Consider the following 16,242-nt stretch of genomic DNA (forward strand, 5'->3'; position numbering starts at 1 on the left):
CTTTGAGACAGCTCCACACCATCAGGTGTATCGTGCTTATCAACTGACGTACTTGGGACAACTTTCTTATCCGCGTGGTCTGAAGGAAGATCTTGCCCTGCTTGGTGTCAAATCGTACTCCCAAATATTCCAAAGACTGGAGGGCTTGAGACTGCTTTTGTCCAGGTTTATGATCCAACAGAGTTCCTGAAGCAAGGAGGTCAGCCTGTTGGTCACTCAAGGACTCTCTTCCACAGATTTGGCCTGGATTAACTAGTCATCCAAGTATGGGTGCACCAGGAGTCCCTCTTTTCTCAATGCTGCCGCTACGACCACCATAATCTTGGAAAATGTTCTTGGGGCGGTGGCTAGGACAAAGGGCAGTGCCCAGAACTGATAATGGCGACCCAGTACCGCAAAGTGTAGGAAACGTTGATGCATTTGATGGATTGGAATATGTACGTAGGCCTCGGATAGGTCCAGGGAGGTTAAGAACTCTCCTGATTGTATGGCCATTATCACGGAGTGTAGGGTTTCCATGCGGAAATGATTCACTTGTAGATGTCGGTTTACGCTCTTGAAATCCAAGATAGGGCAAAAGGAATCTTCCTTCTTGGGTACAATGAAATAGATGGAATAATGCCCCGTATTTTCCTGGAGCACAGGTAATGGGATTATAGACCTCATCCTGAAGAGCCTTAAAAGAGTAGTCTCCACTGCCTGTTTCTTGTGCTGGGAGTGGCAAGGAGACATCATGAATATGTCCCGAGGAGTGCTGTGAAATTCCAGCACATGTCCTTCTCCTTTGACCTCCAGTACCCATTTGTCCAAAGTGATCTCAACCCACCTCTGGTAGAAGAGGGACAGTCAATCCCCTATCTCCTCGTTCCAAGGGTGGGTTGGCAAAATTTCATTGGGAGGTTCGGGACGAACCTCAACCCACACCTGCCCCTATCTTGGGCTGTCGACTACGAAAGGACTGAGACCTCTGAAATGTTGAGTTGCTGTAGGGGTGAAAGTGTTGGGAGCCCCTGGATTGACCCCTCATGAGCGAGGGGCGCTGTAACTGCTTTCTCTTATCTTCTGGAGATTCGCCCTATTTACTGGCCAGCTTTTCCAATTTACTTCCGAAAAGGAGTGATCCTTTAAAAGGGCATCTTTGTAAGATTAGCTTTGGAGGTTGCATCAGCTGATCAATTCCGCAGCCATAGCTGTCGTCTGGCTGCCACCACTGAGGACACTCCTATGGCCGAAGTATGGACTAGATCCAAGCCCGCGTCAGTTAAAAAGTTGGCAGCGGGTTCCATAACCGCTCTGGAATTCACCTCCGAGACATTCACCTCCTGAGAGGAATTGGCACAAACAAGCTACTGGGGCACAACAAGCAGCAATCTGTAAGGTCAATGCTACTGCATCAAAGGCTTGTTTAAGGATGGACTCCATTGTGTGCATCCTTTAAGGCCACTCCTCCCTCTACTTGGATAGTTGTTCGCTTAGAGACGGCACAGACCAGCGTATCCATTTTAGTGAAATGCAAACGCTCTCTCACTGCCGGATCCATTGGGTATAGAGCTTCTAATGCTCATCTCCCTTTAAAACTTGCTTCTGGGCATCCCATTCCAGGTCAATCAACTCCTGGACAGCTTCTAGTATTAGAAAGTAGCTACATCAAGAGGCTTTCCATAGGGAAATAAGAATGGGATTCTTCTTTGGTTCCATCATAGAGTCCGCCCCAGTAACTCCCAGCATCTTCAGGGTCTGGGAAACCAGGGCCGGCAATTCATCTCTATGGAAAAACCATAACATGGTTCGATACGGTTCTAAACCAGGAGGAATTTCCCCATCTTCCAAGGAATCTATATCCTCCTCTTCGTCCGTGCCATCTAGGTCCCTGCCAGGGATACCCTTGGTGAGGCAAGGCATGCCTCGAGGTCTGCCGATAGAACTGGGAGAGGGAGGGCTTATCAGCTGAGGTTCCGTCCGGACAGGGGCAAGTAACGTAGCAGACTGTACCTGTACGAAGGCTTGAAGGCCCTGGAAAAATTCCACCCAAGAGAAGGCAGCCAGGTCCATGCCTGGCCCAGGAGGTACTGGGGTAGGTGCCGCTGAATTTCCCTCTCCCATGGATGACCCAGTCCCAGGGATACTCAAATCCGGGGTACTTCCAGTTAAGGCTGTGGCTAACCCATCCTCTGAATGGGAGGATCCAGGCTTAGCTAAGTTCGGGGAAGCTAACTCTCCCTGGGCTTCCTCACAGTGCTTACATAAGCTGGAATCCAGGTCAGACTGTGAAGCCCTAATATGACAAGCAGCGCGGTGAGAAAGGCACTTATGTTTTTTGGCTGTCGGAGCCATTGGTGGCAGTAAATGTGTGTTCTGTTGGCTCATGCTTAAAATGTTATGCGCACAGATTTCAGGCACCTAGGTGGGACGCGACGAGGCGCACGCACAGCCCGTACACCCAGCTTTACCTGTATTCTGAGCTTAGTAGGTTGTGTGTGTATGTATGCGAGTGACGTTATGTGCTAACGTGTGCAGAGCCGACACACTGCGCGTACTGATGTTCTATGGAGGGCAATACGGAATGTACAAAGATACACGCAAGATGGCATCGCCGTGGCCAACCACTTGGTATGCTGACCAAGCTTAAAGCAGGGCCTAGCCCACCGGGGGGTAGGGGGCACACAACCCGCTCAGAAGCCCAGTTTCCCTTACCCCAACAGAATTGTGAATGACGTTGGTATGGCACGATGAGCAAGAAGACTGGACGAAGTCTCTCTCTCTTTTTTTTTTTTTTTTTTTTAAACTTACCTGGGCTCAGCGCTTACCGGCTGAGTACAGAGATGGTCTCCAGCTGCAGGGGGAGAGGGCTTTGGCCGACCCTGCTGCGCTCGGCTTCCTGCACCTGCTGCTTAAGCAGCAAAGTCCACGCTGGGAACCAGCTACTGGACCAAGTCACACCTCTGAGGGATCTCGGGAATCACCTCAGGAATTCTCAACTGAGGGAGGGACCTTTAGCTATCACCGCAGGGGAGTGGGGCTCAATATTTTTCTCCAGTTTAAATGCAGAATTTCTCCTTCCAAGAAGTACAGCAATCCCCATAGGGAGAGGTATGTCCACCATCTGCTGAAGACAGAGAAATACTGAAGGGCTGAGGTTACTGCACGGGTGTATCTAGGGTGACGTCAGCTTTGAAATCTGACTCCGTCTGCATCTGCTGGCAGGGGAGCATAACCCATTAGTCCTGAGTCCATCTAGCTACATGATAGGAAAATCTAATTTACACCTGTTTTCCAATCATACCCTAAATGTGAGCCCTCAATCCAGTCAGAAATGCATGCGCTGTTAGCCAGATTAAGTGAGGCAATGTTCAGAAAAGCAAATTTATCTGGAGAAATGGTTTTGAAAATGGTCTTCACCGTGAATCACAATAACAAACCATCATGCCACTAAAGTTTCTCTGAATCTAACTGACATAGAGAAAGGACAGAGGACAATTTTCAGAGCAATATATATGAAGAAAAAGTGTTTTATCCACCTGATTAGAATGTAGTATAGTGGACTTTTACCTACATTAAATATGTGCCTACATGTAAACCGTTGCGATGGTATAGAAAAGAGTTTAAATAAATAAATAAATGAGTGTCTGAAAACCATCCTTCATTTTCAGTGGAGTGCTCAACTTGCAAGAGACACATGCTACATCTAGACAGCATTTTCAAATCTTTCCATGTACTTTTCCAGCAAAAACCTGGCCACAGGTAAAGCAGGTGCAAGTGACTGTGCAGACTTGTTACCCATGGCAAGTTCTAAATGGACAGTCCACATGTCCTTGTTCTAGTGCAGCTAGTGCCACATGACACACTGCAGAGAGACTGCATCAGTGTCAGATCATTTTGCAGGTAGGGGCTTTCATGGCCTTGCTAACTACCATGAGTTTTGGATAATAAAAATAACTTAGAGAAAGGTGTTGTAGGTGTTTTTGGAATGCTAGAATCATTATTCACAACTGGATGTTAATGATATCCACCAAAAAGCAAAATGGTAAAGCAAACAGGTGAATTTTCAAAAGAGTTATGCGTGTAAATTTAACATACTATTGTAGCAATTTTCAAAAGCTGTTTACCTGCAGTAAGTGCACTTAACATGGGTAAAACTTATTGACAACTCAATGGCATAGATAGCAGCAATTTTTAAAAGCCCATGGGTAAAGTGCATTTACACATGTAAAACCCAGCTTTAAGTGTGTAAATGCTTTTGAAAATCAGGCCAAAAGTCTGCTCGCTGAGCACTTTAGAAAGAACTTCTGTATCAAGGAATCACAGTAATCACTTCAGACACCTGTTAACCACATCAAGGCCAGTGAGCAGGGAGAGGTCTGTCACTTACTGAAGCTGCCCATAGCAAGCCTGGAAGCTCTGGCTCAGATCTGTGGAAGCAGAAAATGTCTCTCTGAAGGCTGGGGTAAGCGACCTCCATTTCTCATGGACATGTGCCCTCCACTCCTGCACAGGGAGCTCCATGCACGGGACACTGTAGAGAAAAAGGGGTTACAACAGATGCAAAGGCCAGTAAAACGGAAATCCACCACCCTTCCTGTGAATATCTTGAAAAATATATGCACAATATGGTACACACATTAATGGCAAGGTTGAATTAACATAAGTATGAGTAGTGACTCCAGTCATCAAGCTTGTACGCCGCCCACTATCCATCTATTGATTTTTCAAACAAATAAAATAAATCTTTCATTACCTTGTTGCTTGGGGAATGCTAGCCCTGGGATTTTAAGCACTGGACTAGAAAATGTAAGTATCAGAAGGAAGTCTTGTCAATCGGTGCTATTGGTCACAAGTATCCTGATTTAACCCTGTACTTTTTGAACATGCTCCGGATGTGTAATATATGTTACTTCGGCATTTGGGGATAGCTGTCAAACTGCTCACCCACGTGCAAAGCCTACAGGTACTTTGTACCCACCCCCGGACCTTCTACCTCATTCTCAAAGGGAAAGCGTGCATTATCCTGAGGACTCTTCCACTTCAGGAAACATTTCTACGGAAAATGCAGAAATTAAAAATACAATCTGCAAGTTATTTTATGTTCCTAAGCAAAAGTGTCAAAAGGCGGACTTTAATTCCAATAAATAAAATAGATCACATCCTGCAGCTTTCTCCACTAACTGAGCTGACGGCACCCCCTCTACCTCCATGTCTGTCTGCATTAATCTGAGAGAGTCCATTCACCCTCCGTCTACCCTACATCGTGTCTACGCTATCCGCGACCATTCGTCCTTTTGTACCGAGAAGGCACACAAAGGATGAATAAGATAAACTAAAAGAGAATTACCACAGCCAGCAGCGCTTGCGTATTAAGCACTTCCGCCGTACAACAAACTGAAAGGCAGAGAGCGCTACACGCAACGCCAGCTTCTGCGCACGTCACGCTTACATTCTAGCGTACGCACGCTCTAGGAAAAGGCGCCGAGTACGCGGTGACGACAGACAGCCTTGCGGCGGGAGTTAAGAGTAGTTTTTGGCGCTAGTTCTTCTGAGGCTGCTGTTACCGCTCCTTGCAGCTGTAAGAGGCGGCTCTCTCTTCTCGTGCCTTCAGGATGGCGGTGGCGCGGTTGTCAGAAGGCGCTATCGCGGTGAGTGCGAAGCTGCCTTGGTTTCCAGGTACCCCGAGGGGTACATGAGCAGTGTCACAGTTTTGGTGCCTCGGCCTGACGCGGCCCCGGGGTTGGCAGGTGCGGGGACAGTTTCTTTGTGGCACGGAGCAGTCACTGGTTAGTTTGGGACTTTAGGCTTCGGCAGAAAGGGACGGATAAAGCAAAGATTTAAATTTATTTCTCAATCTTCTATACCGCACATACAGTGAGCTCACTAAGGCGGTTTACAACAATAAAATACAGTGTATATATAATCAGTACGTACGTTCTCTGTATTGAGAGTTGTGAGTTTCTACTTACTCTGTCTTCCCTTCTAAGTATCATTAAATGAAACCCTCTTCTTTACAGGCCATGATGTTGGGAGAAACTGTTTCAAAACCCGTCTTTCAAGTTGTTGTAAGTACTTATTGTTTTACCATGCGTTAGTGAAGTAGTGGGCCTGAAATACTTTTTGTTGTGTATTAATAAAGAATTCAAGGTCATCAACAACAGTGAAGACTATTGACTGGGTAAATGCCCCAGCACGTCATGCTAAGGAGGTAAAGTTTCTACTTAAATAAATGACCACTTTACAGAGCAACTGGTTCAAGAAGCAATAAGGAGGAAGGAGTCATTTAGATCTAATCCTTAATATAATGCAAGATATTTAGTGTGACAGATAACTGTGTTGGGGCCACTTGGAAATAGTGACTGTAACATGACCCAGTTTGGTTTGACTTGCTAACTAGAGGGAACACACTAAGGAAATTTATTGCAATATCATTTTAACTTTCAAAAAGGAGCTTATGGTAAAATGAGGCAAATACTTAAGAAAAAACTGAAAGGAGCAGCTACAAACACAGAGTTTACATCATGCATAAGCTTTGTTTAAAAATACCCTTTTAGAAGCCCAGACCAGCTGTATTCCATACATTAAAAAGGGTGGAAGGAAGGATGAACATTTGCTATCATGATTAAAAGGTGAGGTGAGAGAAGTTATTCTAGTCTAAACAACTTTCAAAAAAATGAAAAAGGGATCTGAATGAAGAAAACAAGAAACAACATAAGCACTGGCAAGTTAGATGAAAAGTATTGATTAAAGAAGGCAAAAACAAAATGTGGAAAGAATCTTGCTATGGAAGCAAAAACTCATAGTAAAAAGCATGTGAGAAAGTCAGTTGGACCATTAGATGAGACAGGGGCTCTGAGGGAGAACAAGGACATACAGAAATGAAATGGCTTCTTTGCTTCTGTCTTGACTGAGGAAGCTGTAAGGCAGATACCCATGCTAGAAGTGATGTTTAAAGGTGATGATTCAGAGGAACTGAAATAAATCTCATTGAACCTGGAAGATGTAATGGGGAAAATCAACTGGACCAGATATACATCCCAGAGTGCTGAAAACTGCAAAATGAAACTGCAGGCCTACTGTTAGTAACCTGAAAATTGTTATTAAAACCAGCTACAGTACTTTAAGTTTGGGGGCTGACCAACTTAATGCCAGTTTGAGTTCCAGGGGTGATCCAGGAAACTAGATTGAACCCGATGTTGATGCTGGGGAAAATCATGAAGTCCTTCAAAATCCCCCTGCTGGAGACTACCTTACCTTCTCTGGAGGGCCGTTGCGCCTCTGGCAGCAGAGTGGTCCCTCCACTATCATATGTCAGTGAGAGGACCAATCCCCTTTCAGAAGGTGGTTTTTTTTTTTGTGGATTGGCATGCAAATGGACCTTGAGTCAAAGCTTCCTTGCCCCCCCCCCCCCCAATTTAGTGTGCTTTATGGACTTCTAATTTATTTGCATGTCATTAGTTTCTAGCATCTCACAGGGACCTTATTTAACGTGTGCGTTAAATAAAATCTGTGATAGAATCTTATTCTAGTTTTAGCATGGGTCTTATTATATTGCTCCTATAGTGAACAGTTTCTTATTGGTGAACTTTCAATAGTTTAAAATTCTATTTGCAAAGGCAAAATTTTATATCTTGCACATATTTACTTATTTAGTAAATACGTGCAAGATATAAATTTATTTATATCTTGCACATATTTGCACATCACTGGTAACCCAAAGGACATTATGTTTAGATGCTGTAGATATTTTCCTGTCCCTAGAGGGTTGGAGTCTAAGGGGCCTAGTTATTAAAGGCTATCTCCCACCTTGTATCTGTGGGGAAAATGCTTAATAAGACACTAAGTTTGTACCTGAGGTAACAAGTGAAGTGACTTGCCCAAGTCACAAGGAGTGTCAGCAAGATTTGAATTCTGGCTTCCTTGGTTCTTAGCTGACTGCTCTATCCACTAGGCTACTCTTAGTGGCTAGAGCAGGTAACTCATGTTGTCTTGTGATGTATCCTCAGTCTTCTGCTTTTTGATCTTTCCTAAACTTGCCTGATATTCCTGGGAGACATTCTTACCCTGGTATGAGATTTAAAAGCGGCATTCACACAGACCTGCTCTTTCTCCAGCTTTTACCTTCCTTTCGTTCATTGTTTTATATTCTGGTGCATGTTCTACCTCCATATCTGTTGTTCAGTCTTATATGCTGCCTCTTCTAAAATGTGGTTCAGGGCAGATTACATTAAATTATATAAAAATGTTTAAAAACATAAATAATACAAATTCCCTGTACGTACCTGGATCAGTCCAGACTCCTGGTTTTGCCCCCCCCCAGCAGATGGAGATAGAAGTTTTCAAAACAAAACTCCACCTTATATAGGATGGTGCCACCTACAGTCCGGCAGTATTTCTCTGTCTCCAGCAGATGGTGGAGGTGCAAGGCCTACAGTCTGTGCTGATTGCTCATTGGAGTTAGAGTAGTGAGTTCTGTGAGGTGTGTGTGTTTTTTTTTTTTGGTTTTTTTTTTAGAGAGTTCAGTCTGTAAAACTTTTTTACTTTGATTTAAAAAAAAACAAAAAACCAAAACAGTTTCTGTCCTGAGCGTCCCAGGGGGTTTGTAAGGTCCTGAGGGGACCATCCCCTGCTGCTTGTTGAGGGAGCTGCAATACAGGGTCGAGAGCCCTCTGGTTCCAAGCTAGCAGCTCTGGGTGTGACACCCGGGAGCCCGGTTCGCACCACCCCGCTGGATTAGGACCGTGGACGCGCTGGTCTGCGTGCTGTGCATGTGGCTCGGCCAGCGTACATCTTTCTCGGGAGGGACTGTGCTCGGCATGTCTTCCCGGGGGGAGGGATCCTCTGGGGCCGCGAAAATGGTTAAAGGCAAGGCTGCACCGAGATCAGCTGAGGCAGATCCGTTCCCGCTGAGCGCGGGAACAGAGGCCATTTTGGAGTCTTTTAGATCAGTGTCTCGTGCAGCTATGGGAGAGGGGATTCTTCCGCCTCCTCTTTCTCCTCAGCCAGGGTTTCCTGGAGGGAGCGAACCTTTACAGCCTCTCTCACCTGCAACGGCGGATAGCCCCGAGGGGGGCTTCTGACTCCTCCTCCTCCTCTTTCTCCTCAGAGTTTATTTTATTTCTCCATAAGGCTTTTAAAGCCAGGAGGGAAGGGAAGCTGCAGTCTGGGGGTAAAACTTCCTCTAGTGGTCTTAAGTCTCTTTCTCAAAAGCAGTCTAAGTCTAAGGGAGTCTCTGGGTTCTCCAAAGCTAAGCGCCCTTTGCGTACAGGGGCTCATCAGACCGATACTGATTCCATGGGTCAGGATACAGACCCAGGGGACCAGGACCCACAGGGCAAGCCTCCGATGGGGGTGGATACAGACCCTGATCAACATCCACAGGATCCAGCACGAGGCTCTCACATTGTGGAAGGAGATGACCTTAAGGTGGTCAGTCTGTATAGGAGGGAGGAGTTGGCTCCGCTTATCCCTGCCGTACTCTGAGAGCTAGGCATAGATGGGCCGCCAGAGGAGTCTAGGCTAGGGGCCATGGACCCAGTGTTGTTGGGTCTGAGGGGCCCGGCTGCTTTCTTTCCTTTTTTTGTTTTTCTGCCACGGACTTGCTATTTAGAGAATGGGATACCTCGGATCTGGGATTGAAAGTTAGCAAGGCTATGGATAAGCTATATCCTCTTCCGGAGGAAGCAATTGACATACTGCGGGTGCCCAAGGTGGATGCGGCGGTGTTCGCAGTCACCAAAAAAGACCACAATCCCGGTTACGGGTGCTACAGCCCTGAAGGACCTGCAGGATAGAAAGTTGGAGCTGCAGCTCAAGAAAAGCTTTAAAATCTCGGCACTGGGAGTGCAGGCAGCTATGTGCAGCAATTTTGTCTTGCGAGCGGGGCTTCGCTGGGTTCAGCAGTTACAGGCTAATGCTGGTCTTTCCGATGCAGAAGCACAGCAAGCAGGGCGTCTGGAAGAGTCAATCGCTTATAGTGCGGATGCACTTTATGATCTGTTGCGGACTTTGGCCAGATCCATGGTGTCGGCAGTCTCTGCTTGTTGGCTCCTGTGGTTAAGAAACTGGTCAGCAGATATTTCCTCCAAGGCTCAGCTGGGGTCGTTGCCTTTCAAGGGTAAATTGCTTTTTGGCAAGGACCTTGAGGATATGATTCAATCCCTGGGGGAGAACAAGGTTCACAGACCGCCTGAGGATAGGCCCAAGTCGAGGGGCTCCTTTTCTTCCTGGTTTCAATTCAGAGGGAATCGGAGATTTCATCCATCCAGAGCTCCACTTCTTCCTTTCAGCAAACGTCTGGTCGCCAACAGTCCTGGTCTCAGTCCTTTCGTGGCAGGCGCTTTGGCAGAACTGGGGCTACCCAGTCTGCATCTGGGGCTAAGTCTTCCCAATGAAGGGACGCTGACCCTTTCCTCTGTTCCAGCTATCGGGGGCAGATTGTTCCTGCTTTATGAGGAATGGGTCAAGGTGACGTCTGATCAGTGGATCCTTACTGTGAGAAATCAAGGCTTCGCTTTAGATTTTGCACACCACCTTCCGGAGCGGTGTTTGGTCTCCCCATGCGGTTATGAAGAGAAACAGGCAGTACAAGATACCTTGCAACGCCTTCTGCAACTCGGCGCCATCACCCTGGTTCCTCAGCAGAGCAACGAAAAGGGCGTTATTTCATTTACTTTGTAGTCCCCAAAAAAGAGGGGTACTTCCGACCCATTCTGGATTTGAAGCGCATAAACCGCTGCCTCAGGGTGCCACGTTTTTGCATGGAGACGTTATGGTCAGTCATTGCCTCTGTAAGAAAAGGAGAGTTTCTGGTGTTACTGGACCTAACGGAAGCGTATCTTCACATAGGCATTCGGGCCGACCACCAGAAGTTTCTGAGGTTCTCAGTGATGGGTCGCCATTTTCAATTTCAAGCTTTGCCCTTCGGTCTTGCCATCACGCCCAGAACATTTACCAAGGTAATGGTTGTGGTGGTGGCTCATTTGCACAGAGAGGGCTTCCTGGTGCATCCATACCTGGAATACTGGCTAATTCGAGCAAAGTCTGAGTCTCTCGGCCAGTTAGCAATTCGCAAAGTGTTTAAACTCCTGCGATCACTGGGTTGGGTGATCAACTTAGCCAAGAGCCGACTGGTGCCCACCCAGTCTTTGGAGTTTTTGGGAGCTTTATTCGACACTCAACAGGGGAAAATGTTCCTTACCTCGGACCGAATTGTCAAGCTACAAGGACGTGCGGGACTTATTGGCCAACTGTCTCCCCAGAGTGCGGGATTATTTGCGGATTCTCTGCTCCATGACTTCCACCCTGGAGCTGGTGCCCTGGGCCTTTGCTCATATGCGTCCTTTACAGTCAGCGTTGCTTTCGCGTTGGAATCCAGTCTCCGAACGGTTTCATTTACCTCTCCCTCTTATGGATAATGTGCGCTCCAGTCTCGATTGGTGGCTTATCTCGGATAACGTATCCCGAGGAGTTCCCCTGGAGGTGCCCGAATGGACAGTGGTGATCACTGATGCCAACCTCTCTGGTCGGGGAGCAGTTTGCCTGAGGAAATCTGTGCAGGGACAATGGTCCCAGGAAGAATCTCAGTGGTCGATCAATCGTCTGGAAACCAGGGCAGTGTGGTTAGCGTTGCAAGCATTCTGCCCGCTCCTCTAGGGGAAGTCTGAATTCTTTCAGACAATGCGACCACGGTGGCTTATATCAATCGCCAAGGGGGAACCAAGAGCCAGCCAGTGGCCACGGAAGTCCGGCAGCTGATCAGCTGGGCGGAGAAGCATTTAGTAAGTATTGTAGCGTCTCGCATAGCAGGAGTTGACAATGTTCAGGCGGACTTTCTCAGTCTGCACCACCTCGATCCTGGGGAATGGGAGCTCGCAGATGAAGCTTTCCAGCTCATATGCGACACGTGGAGCGTACCCCGCATGGATCTCATGGAATCGTTTCAGAACGCTATGGCTCTGCGCTGCTTCGGTCGCCGCAGTGAAACAGGAGCAGAAGGGGTAGATGCCCTGGCCAACCGACGTGCTGCTGTACTTCTTCCCTCCTTGCCTGCTGATGGGCAAAGTGCTATGGAGAGTGGAGATACACCCAGCAGAAGTCATCCTCGTAGCTCCAGAGTGGCCGAGACGGACCTGGTCAATCTGGCAGTGGCGGGTCCCTTGCGGTTGCCACTACTCCCTGACCTTCTCCATAAAGGGCCCATGTGTTTGGAAGAGGTCTATCGCTTTTGTCTAGCGGCATGGCTTTTGAGAGGCACCACCTCAGGAGCAAAGGGTATTCGAACGCTGTAGTGACAACACTTCTCCGGTCATGCAAGACATCCATCAACCTCGTGTATGTGCGCGTGTGGAGAATCTTTGAATCTTGGTGCGTGGACCGGGCAAGGGTTCCATTCTGTCTTCGGTGTCAGATATTTTAGGTTTCTTACAATCTGGACTCGCCAAGGGCTTATCGTATAGTTCCCTGAGGGTTCAGGTGGCAGCTCTTGATTGTTTGAGCAGTTCCATTCAAGGCGTGGCATTGGCTGCTCACCCCGATGTGGCTCGTTTCCTAAAGGGGGCAAAGCATTTACATCCCCCGATCAGGCACCCTTGGCCTTCTTGGAATCCGAACTTGGTTCTCTCAGCTCTGTGTACGGCGCGGCACCCTTTGAGCCTCTGAAAACTGCTACAATAAAGGATCTCATGTTAAAGGTGACTTTCCTTATCGCTATCACATCTGCTCGCAGGGTATTGGAGCTCCAGGCTCTGTCCTGTAGGGAGCCGTTTATGAGAATTTCGGATGCTGGTGTGTCCTTGCGGCCAGTTCCTTCCTTTCTTCCGAAGGTGGTGTCTGCTTTTCACGTGAATCAGTCAGTGGCGCTTACATCGTTTCCCGTTTTGGACCTGTCAGACCCTATGTCTAAAGACTTACGGAAGCTGGATGTTCGGGCATTGTTGCGTTATCTGGAAGTTAGTAATGAGTTTCGTGTGACGGGCCATCTTTTTGTGCTGTGGGCTGGTCCGAAACAAGGAAATATGGCATCTAAAGCTACGATTTCTCGCTGGTTGAAAGAGGCTATAAGCTCAGCATATTTGCTGCGTGGTAAGCCTGTACCGTTTGGTCTTCTGGCTCATTCTACCCGTTCGCAGGCAGCTTCTTGGGCGGACTGTCAAATGGTCTCACCGCAGGAGATCTACAGGGCGGCGACTTGGAAGTCTTTGCAGTTCTTTGCCAGGCACTACAGACTGGATGTCCAGGCACCGGGTGAAGGAGGCTTTGGAGAAGCAGTGCTTAGAACGGGCCTCTCCAGATCCTATCCCAGGTAAGAAAACTCTGGTATATCCCAGGAGTCTGGAATGATCCGTGGTACTGCAAGAACAAAAATTCAGGTAAGAAACAAATTTTCCTATAGAACATCAAATATAAAAACACTAAATAGACATAAAACCAACAAAGACAATAAAAACTAAACATTCCAACAATGAATCACATAAAAGATTCAACATAATATAGTGCCTTAATCTTCTTTCTAAAAATCTTTAGGTCTTATTCCCCTTGCAGGGCATTCCACAAAGTTAGCCTTGAACATGAAAAAGCCCTCACTCTTTTGTTACTTGCAGTCTATAATCTTAAGGCAAAAGAATTGCCAACCAGTGCACCCCAGATGGGTGCAAAGATTGTGTTTCTTATTATACTGGTTTATAGTCAAAATGTTTCTGAAATGAATGTAGTCAAACTTTACTAAATCTGGGTCACTGACAAGAAAAATGCTGACATTGTTGATTGGCTTTAGTTTTCAAGAAAAGTACATAGTATTTTCCATACTAGGTCAGACCAAAGGTCCATCAAGCCCTGTATCTTGTTTCCAATAGTGGCCAGTCCAGGTCGCAAGTACCTGGCAGGATCCCAAGGGTAGATAGATTCCAAGCTGCTTATCTCAGGGATAAGAAGTGGATTTCTGCATCTCCACCTCAATGGTTTATGGACATTTCCTCCAGGAACTAGTCAACTTTTTTTTTTTTTATTTTTAAATGCAGTTACACTAATAGCTTTCTCCAAATCCTCTAGCAATGAATTCCAGAGCTTAATTATATTGCAACAATTTTTTTCCCTTGTTAGTTTTTCATTATTTCTCAAATTTTTAAATATACATACAAGTAGAACTTGTTTAGAAATCATAAAATACAAAAAAGAAATAAGTCATAATAATGACAATAACAATTATTAATTTTGTATTTTTAACAATAAAGGAAATACGGGAGAGCCCATGAAAATGGAGCGAAACAATACCAATGTACTATATTAAAGAAAAAGAAACCTGAGAAGACACTTCGCCTGTTAAATTTTTTTTTTTTTTTTTATCTGCTTATAGTGAGACAATCTAGGAGCAAGAGGCCAAGAAGTCCCTAAGTTGAGAGGGTTCTAAGAAAATATATTTTGTTCCTGATAGGTAATATAACATTTGCATGGGAAATGCAGTTTAAATTGAACCCCTTTTTAAACCACTTCAGCTCTCATATTGAGAAAAGATTTACGTCTCATTTGGGTTGATTTAACTAAGTCAGGGTAACGCCATAGCTTGTGACCAAACATTTTTTCTTGACTATTTCTAAAGAAATACTTAAACACATTATTTTCATTCATGAGAAACACAAAAGAAATCAGCAAAGTTCTCCTCTGGGTGACTATCATTTCTTGTGAGGATTAAAGTAGTGTAGTAACATCAGGTAATGTCTGTTCTTGTATATTTCCACGGTTAATCTCTGCACTTGGTAGATAGCAAGCTTTGGTCACAACTGGTTTCACTTCTTCTGGAATCTTCAGAATCTGCGAGAGTATATGTGTATATATATATATATATATATATATATCTGAATAACTCGAGTGGTGTAATATTTCTCAAAACTGGGAAATTTTAAGAATCTTAGATTATGAGATCTCAAAGAGTTTTCAATATTCTCCAGTCTCTTATTGACTACAGATTCACCTTGAATTAAATTTGTTTGAATTTTCTTCACTTCTTTGAAACGGCCTTCCATCGTTTGCACTCTTACTTCTTGCTGCATTAATTCAATTGCATTCTTTTACTTGGTCTTTAACTTCCCGAATTTCTTTGAGACCCACAACTACCTTTTCCAGTGCTTGTAACACATTACAAATCATTGTTAACGAAATTTCTGTAGATGGTATTATAACTCTGTCCTAGATATCTCTCTTCTCTCGCCGCCTCCTCCCACTATATCCCCGGCACCATTATCCAGGCTCGAACTACCCAGCCTGACGGCATTATCCAGTCCCAGGTCGCCATTACCCCTCTGGGGCTGTACCTTTGCCGTTTGCTCTGAGCTGGCGATTCCTTCAGTTGGTATTCCTTGTCTGGCCGCTACTTCCCTCTCAAGGGGGACTGCAGCCTCCAAACGTCCTCTTTCTTCGAGTCCTGGTGGTGCCGTTCTGCGCGGAGACCCGGGGCTGAGAGATGTTTCAGATCTCAGAGAAAGCAGATCACGCTCCATATCTGCTCTCTGTGTGCCGCCACGAAAAAACTCCCAATGCGGGGTTGACTTGACTCTAACTGGGTAGATGTCATCTCTAAGCCCCGTACCCTCGCCTTCCTTTTAGTGTGAGGCTTGATTCTTCCTCAGCAATAGAATTTCAGTGGCAAAATTCGGGAGCTTCTTACAGGTGCGATGTCTCAGGCAGCCATCTTGTGGGCGTCTCATCTCTTGTTAGTTTTAAATGTATCACCTAGTAACTTTGTGTCCCCCTGGTCTTTGTACTCTTTGAAAGAGTAAGCAACTGTTTACTCATTCCATCATTTTATAGACTTCTATCATATCTCCCCTCAGCTATCTCTTCCCTAGGCTGAAGAGTCCTAACCTCTTTAGCCTTTCCTCATAGGGGAATTGTTCAATTTCCTTTATAATTTTGATTACCCTTTCTCTGTGGCTTTTCTAAGTCTGCTATATCTTTTTTGAGATTATAGATATGCTACTGAGTCAGTATGCACTCTTTCCACACCATGTCTTGCCTAATCCAATGCCTTCCCTCTGTTCTGTATATATTTTACCCATCTCTTGTTCATCACTTCATGCATCTGACGAAGTATATTCTGTCCTTGAATGCTCATGCTTTGGTAAATTAGGCTATAAGGTGCCACTCTATTCTGTCCCTTTTCGGTCAATACATTTGACCTTTGTCTTGGCAATTGTGGATAACAAGTGAGTTAAGAGAGAGGATCGCAAATTATACCAGAAATGATTAATATACATCTTAGATGGA

At 45.7% G+C, this 16,242-nt stretch overlaps 2 protein-coding genes across 7 annotated transcripts in view; one reads left to right on the plus strand and one right to left on the minus strand.

The window, feature by feature from the left end:
- SMYD4 (SET and MYND domain containing 4) overlaps nt 1-5,415 on the minus strand; it is a 40,239-nt gene extending 34,824 nt beyond the window's left edge. For 4 of the 5 annotated variants that reach the window (XM_029611178.1, XM_029611176.1, XM_029611177.1 and 1 more), the window contains exons 1-2: nt 5,330-5,415; nt 4,370-4,513 (exon numbers count right to left, since the gene is read on the minus strand). In XM_029611178.1, the coding sequence (XP_029467038.1) occupies nt 4,370-4,503 (134 nt within the window). In that variant the 5' untranslated portion in view covers nt 4,504-4,513; nt 5,330-5,415. Of the gene's footprint in view, nt 1-4,369; nt 4,514-4,735; nt 5,283-5,329 lie in introns of those variants that run through there. The other variant, XM_029611175.1, reaches the window with a different exon arrangement.
- A 46-nt stretch (nt 5,416-5,461) lies between these two features.
- RPA1 (replication protein A1) overlaps nt 5,462-16,242 on the plus strand; it is a 224,725-nt gene continuing 213,944 nt past the window's right edge. The window contains exons 1-2 of one of the 2 annotated variants that reach the window (XM_029611180.1): nt 5,462-5,630; nt 6,000-6,047. In XM_029611180.1, the coding sequence (XP_029467040.1) occupies nt 5,595-5,630; nt 6,000-6,047 (84 nt within the window). In that variant the 5' untranslated portion in view covers nt 5,462-5,594. The remainder of the gene's footprint in view (nt 5,631-5,999; nt 6,048-16,242) is intronic. The other variant, XM_029611179.1, reaches the window with a different exon arrangement.

The sequence above is a fragment of the Rhinatrema bivittatum genome, chromosome 8 (assembly GCF_901001135.1).
Source record: "Rhinatrema bivittatum chromosome 8, aRhiBiv1.1, whole genome shotgun sequence".
Classification (NCBI taxonomy): Eukaryota; Metazoa; Chordata; class Amphibia; order Gymnophiona; family Rhinatrematidae; genus Rhinatrema; species Rhinatrema bivittatum.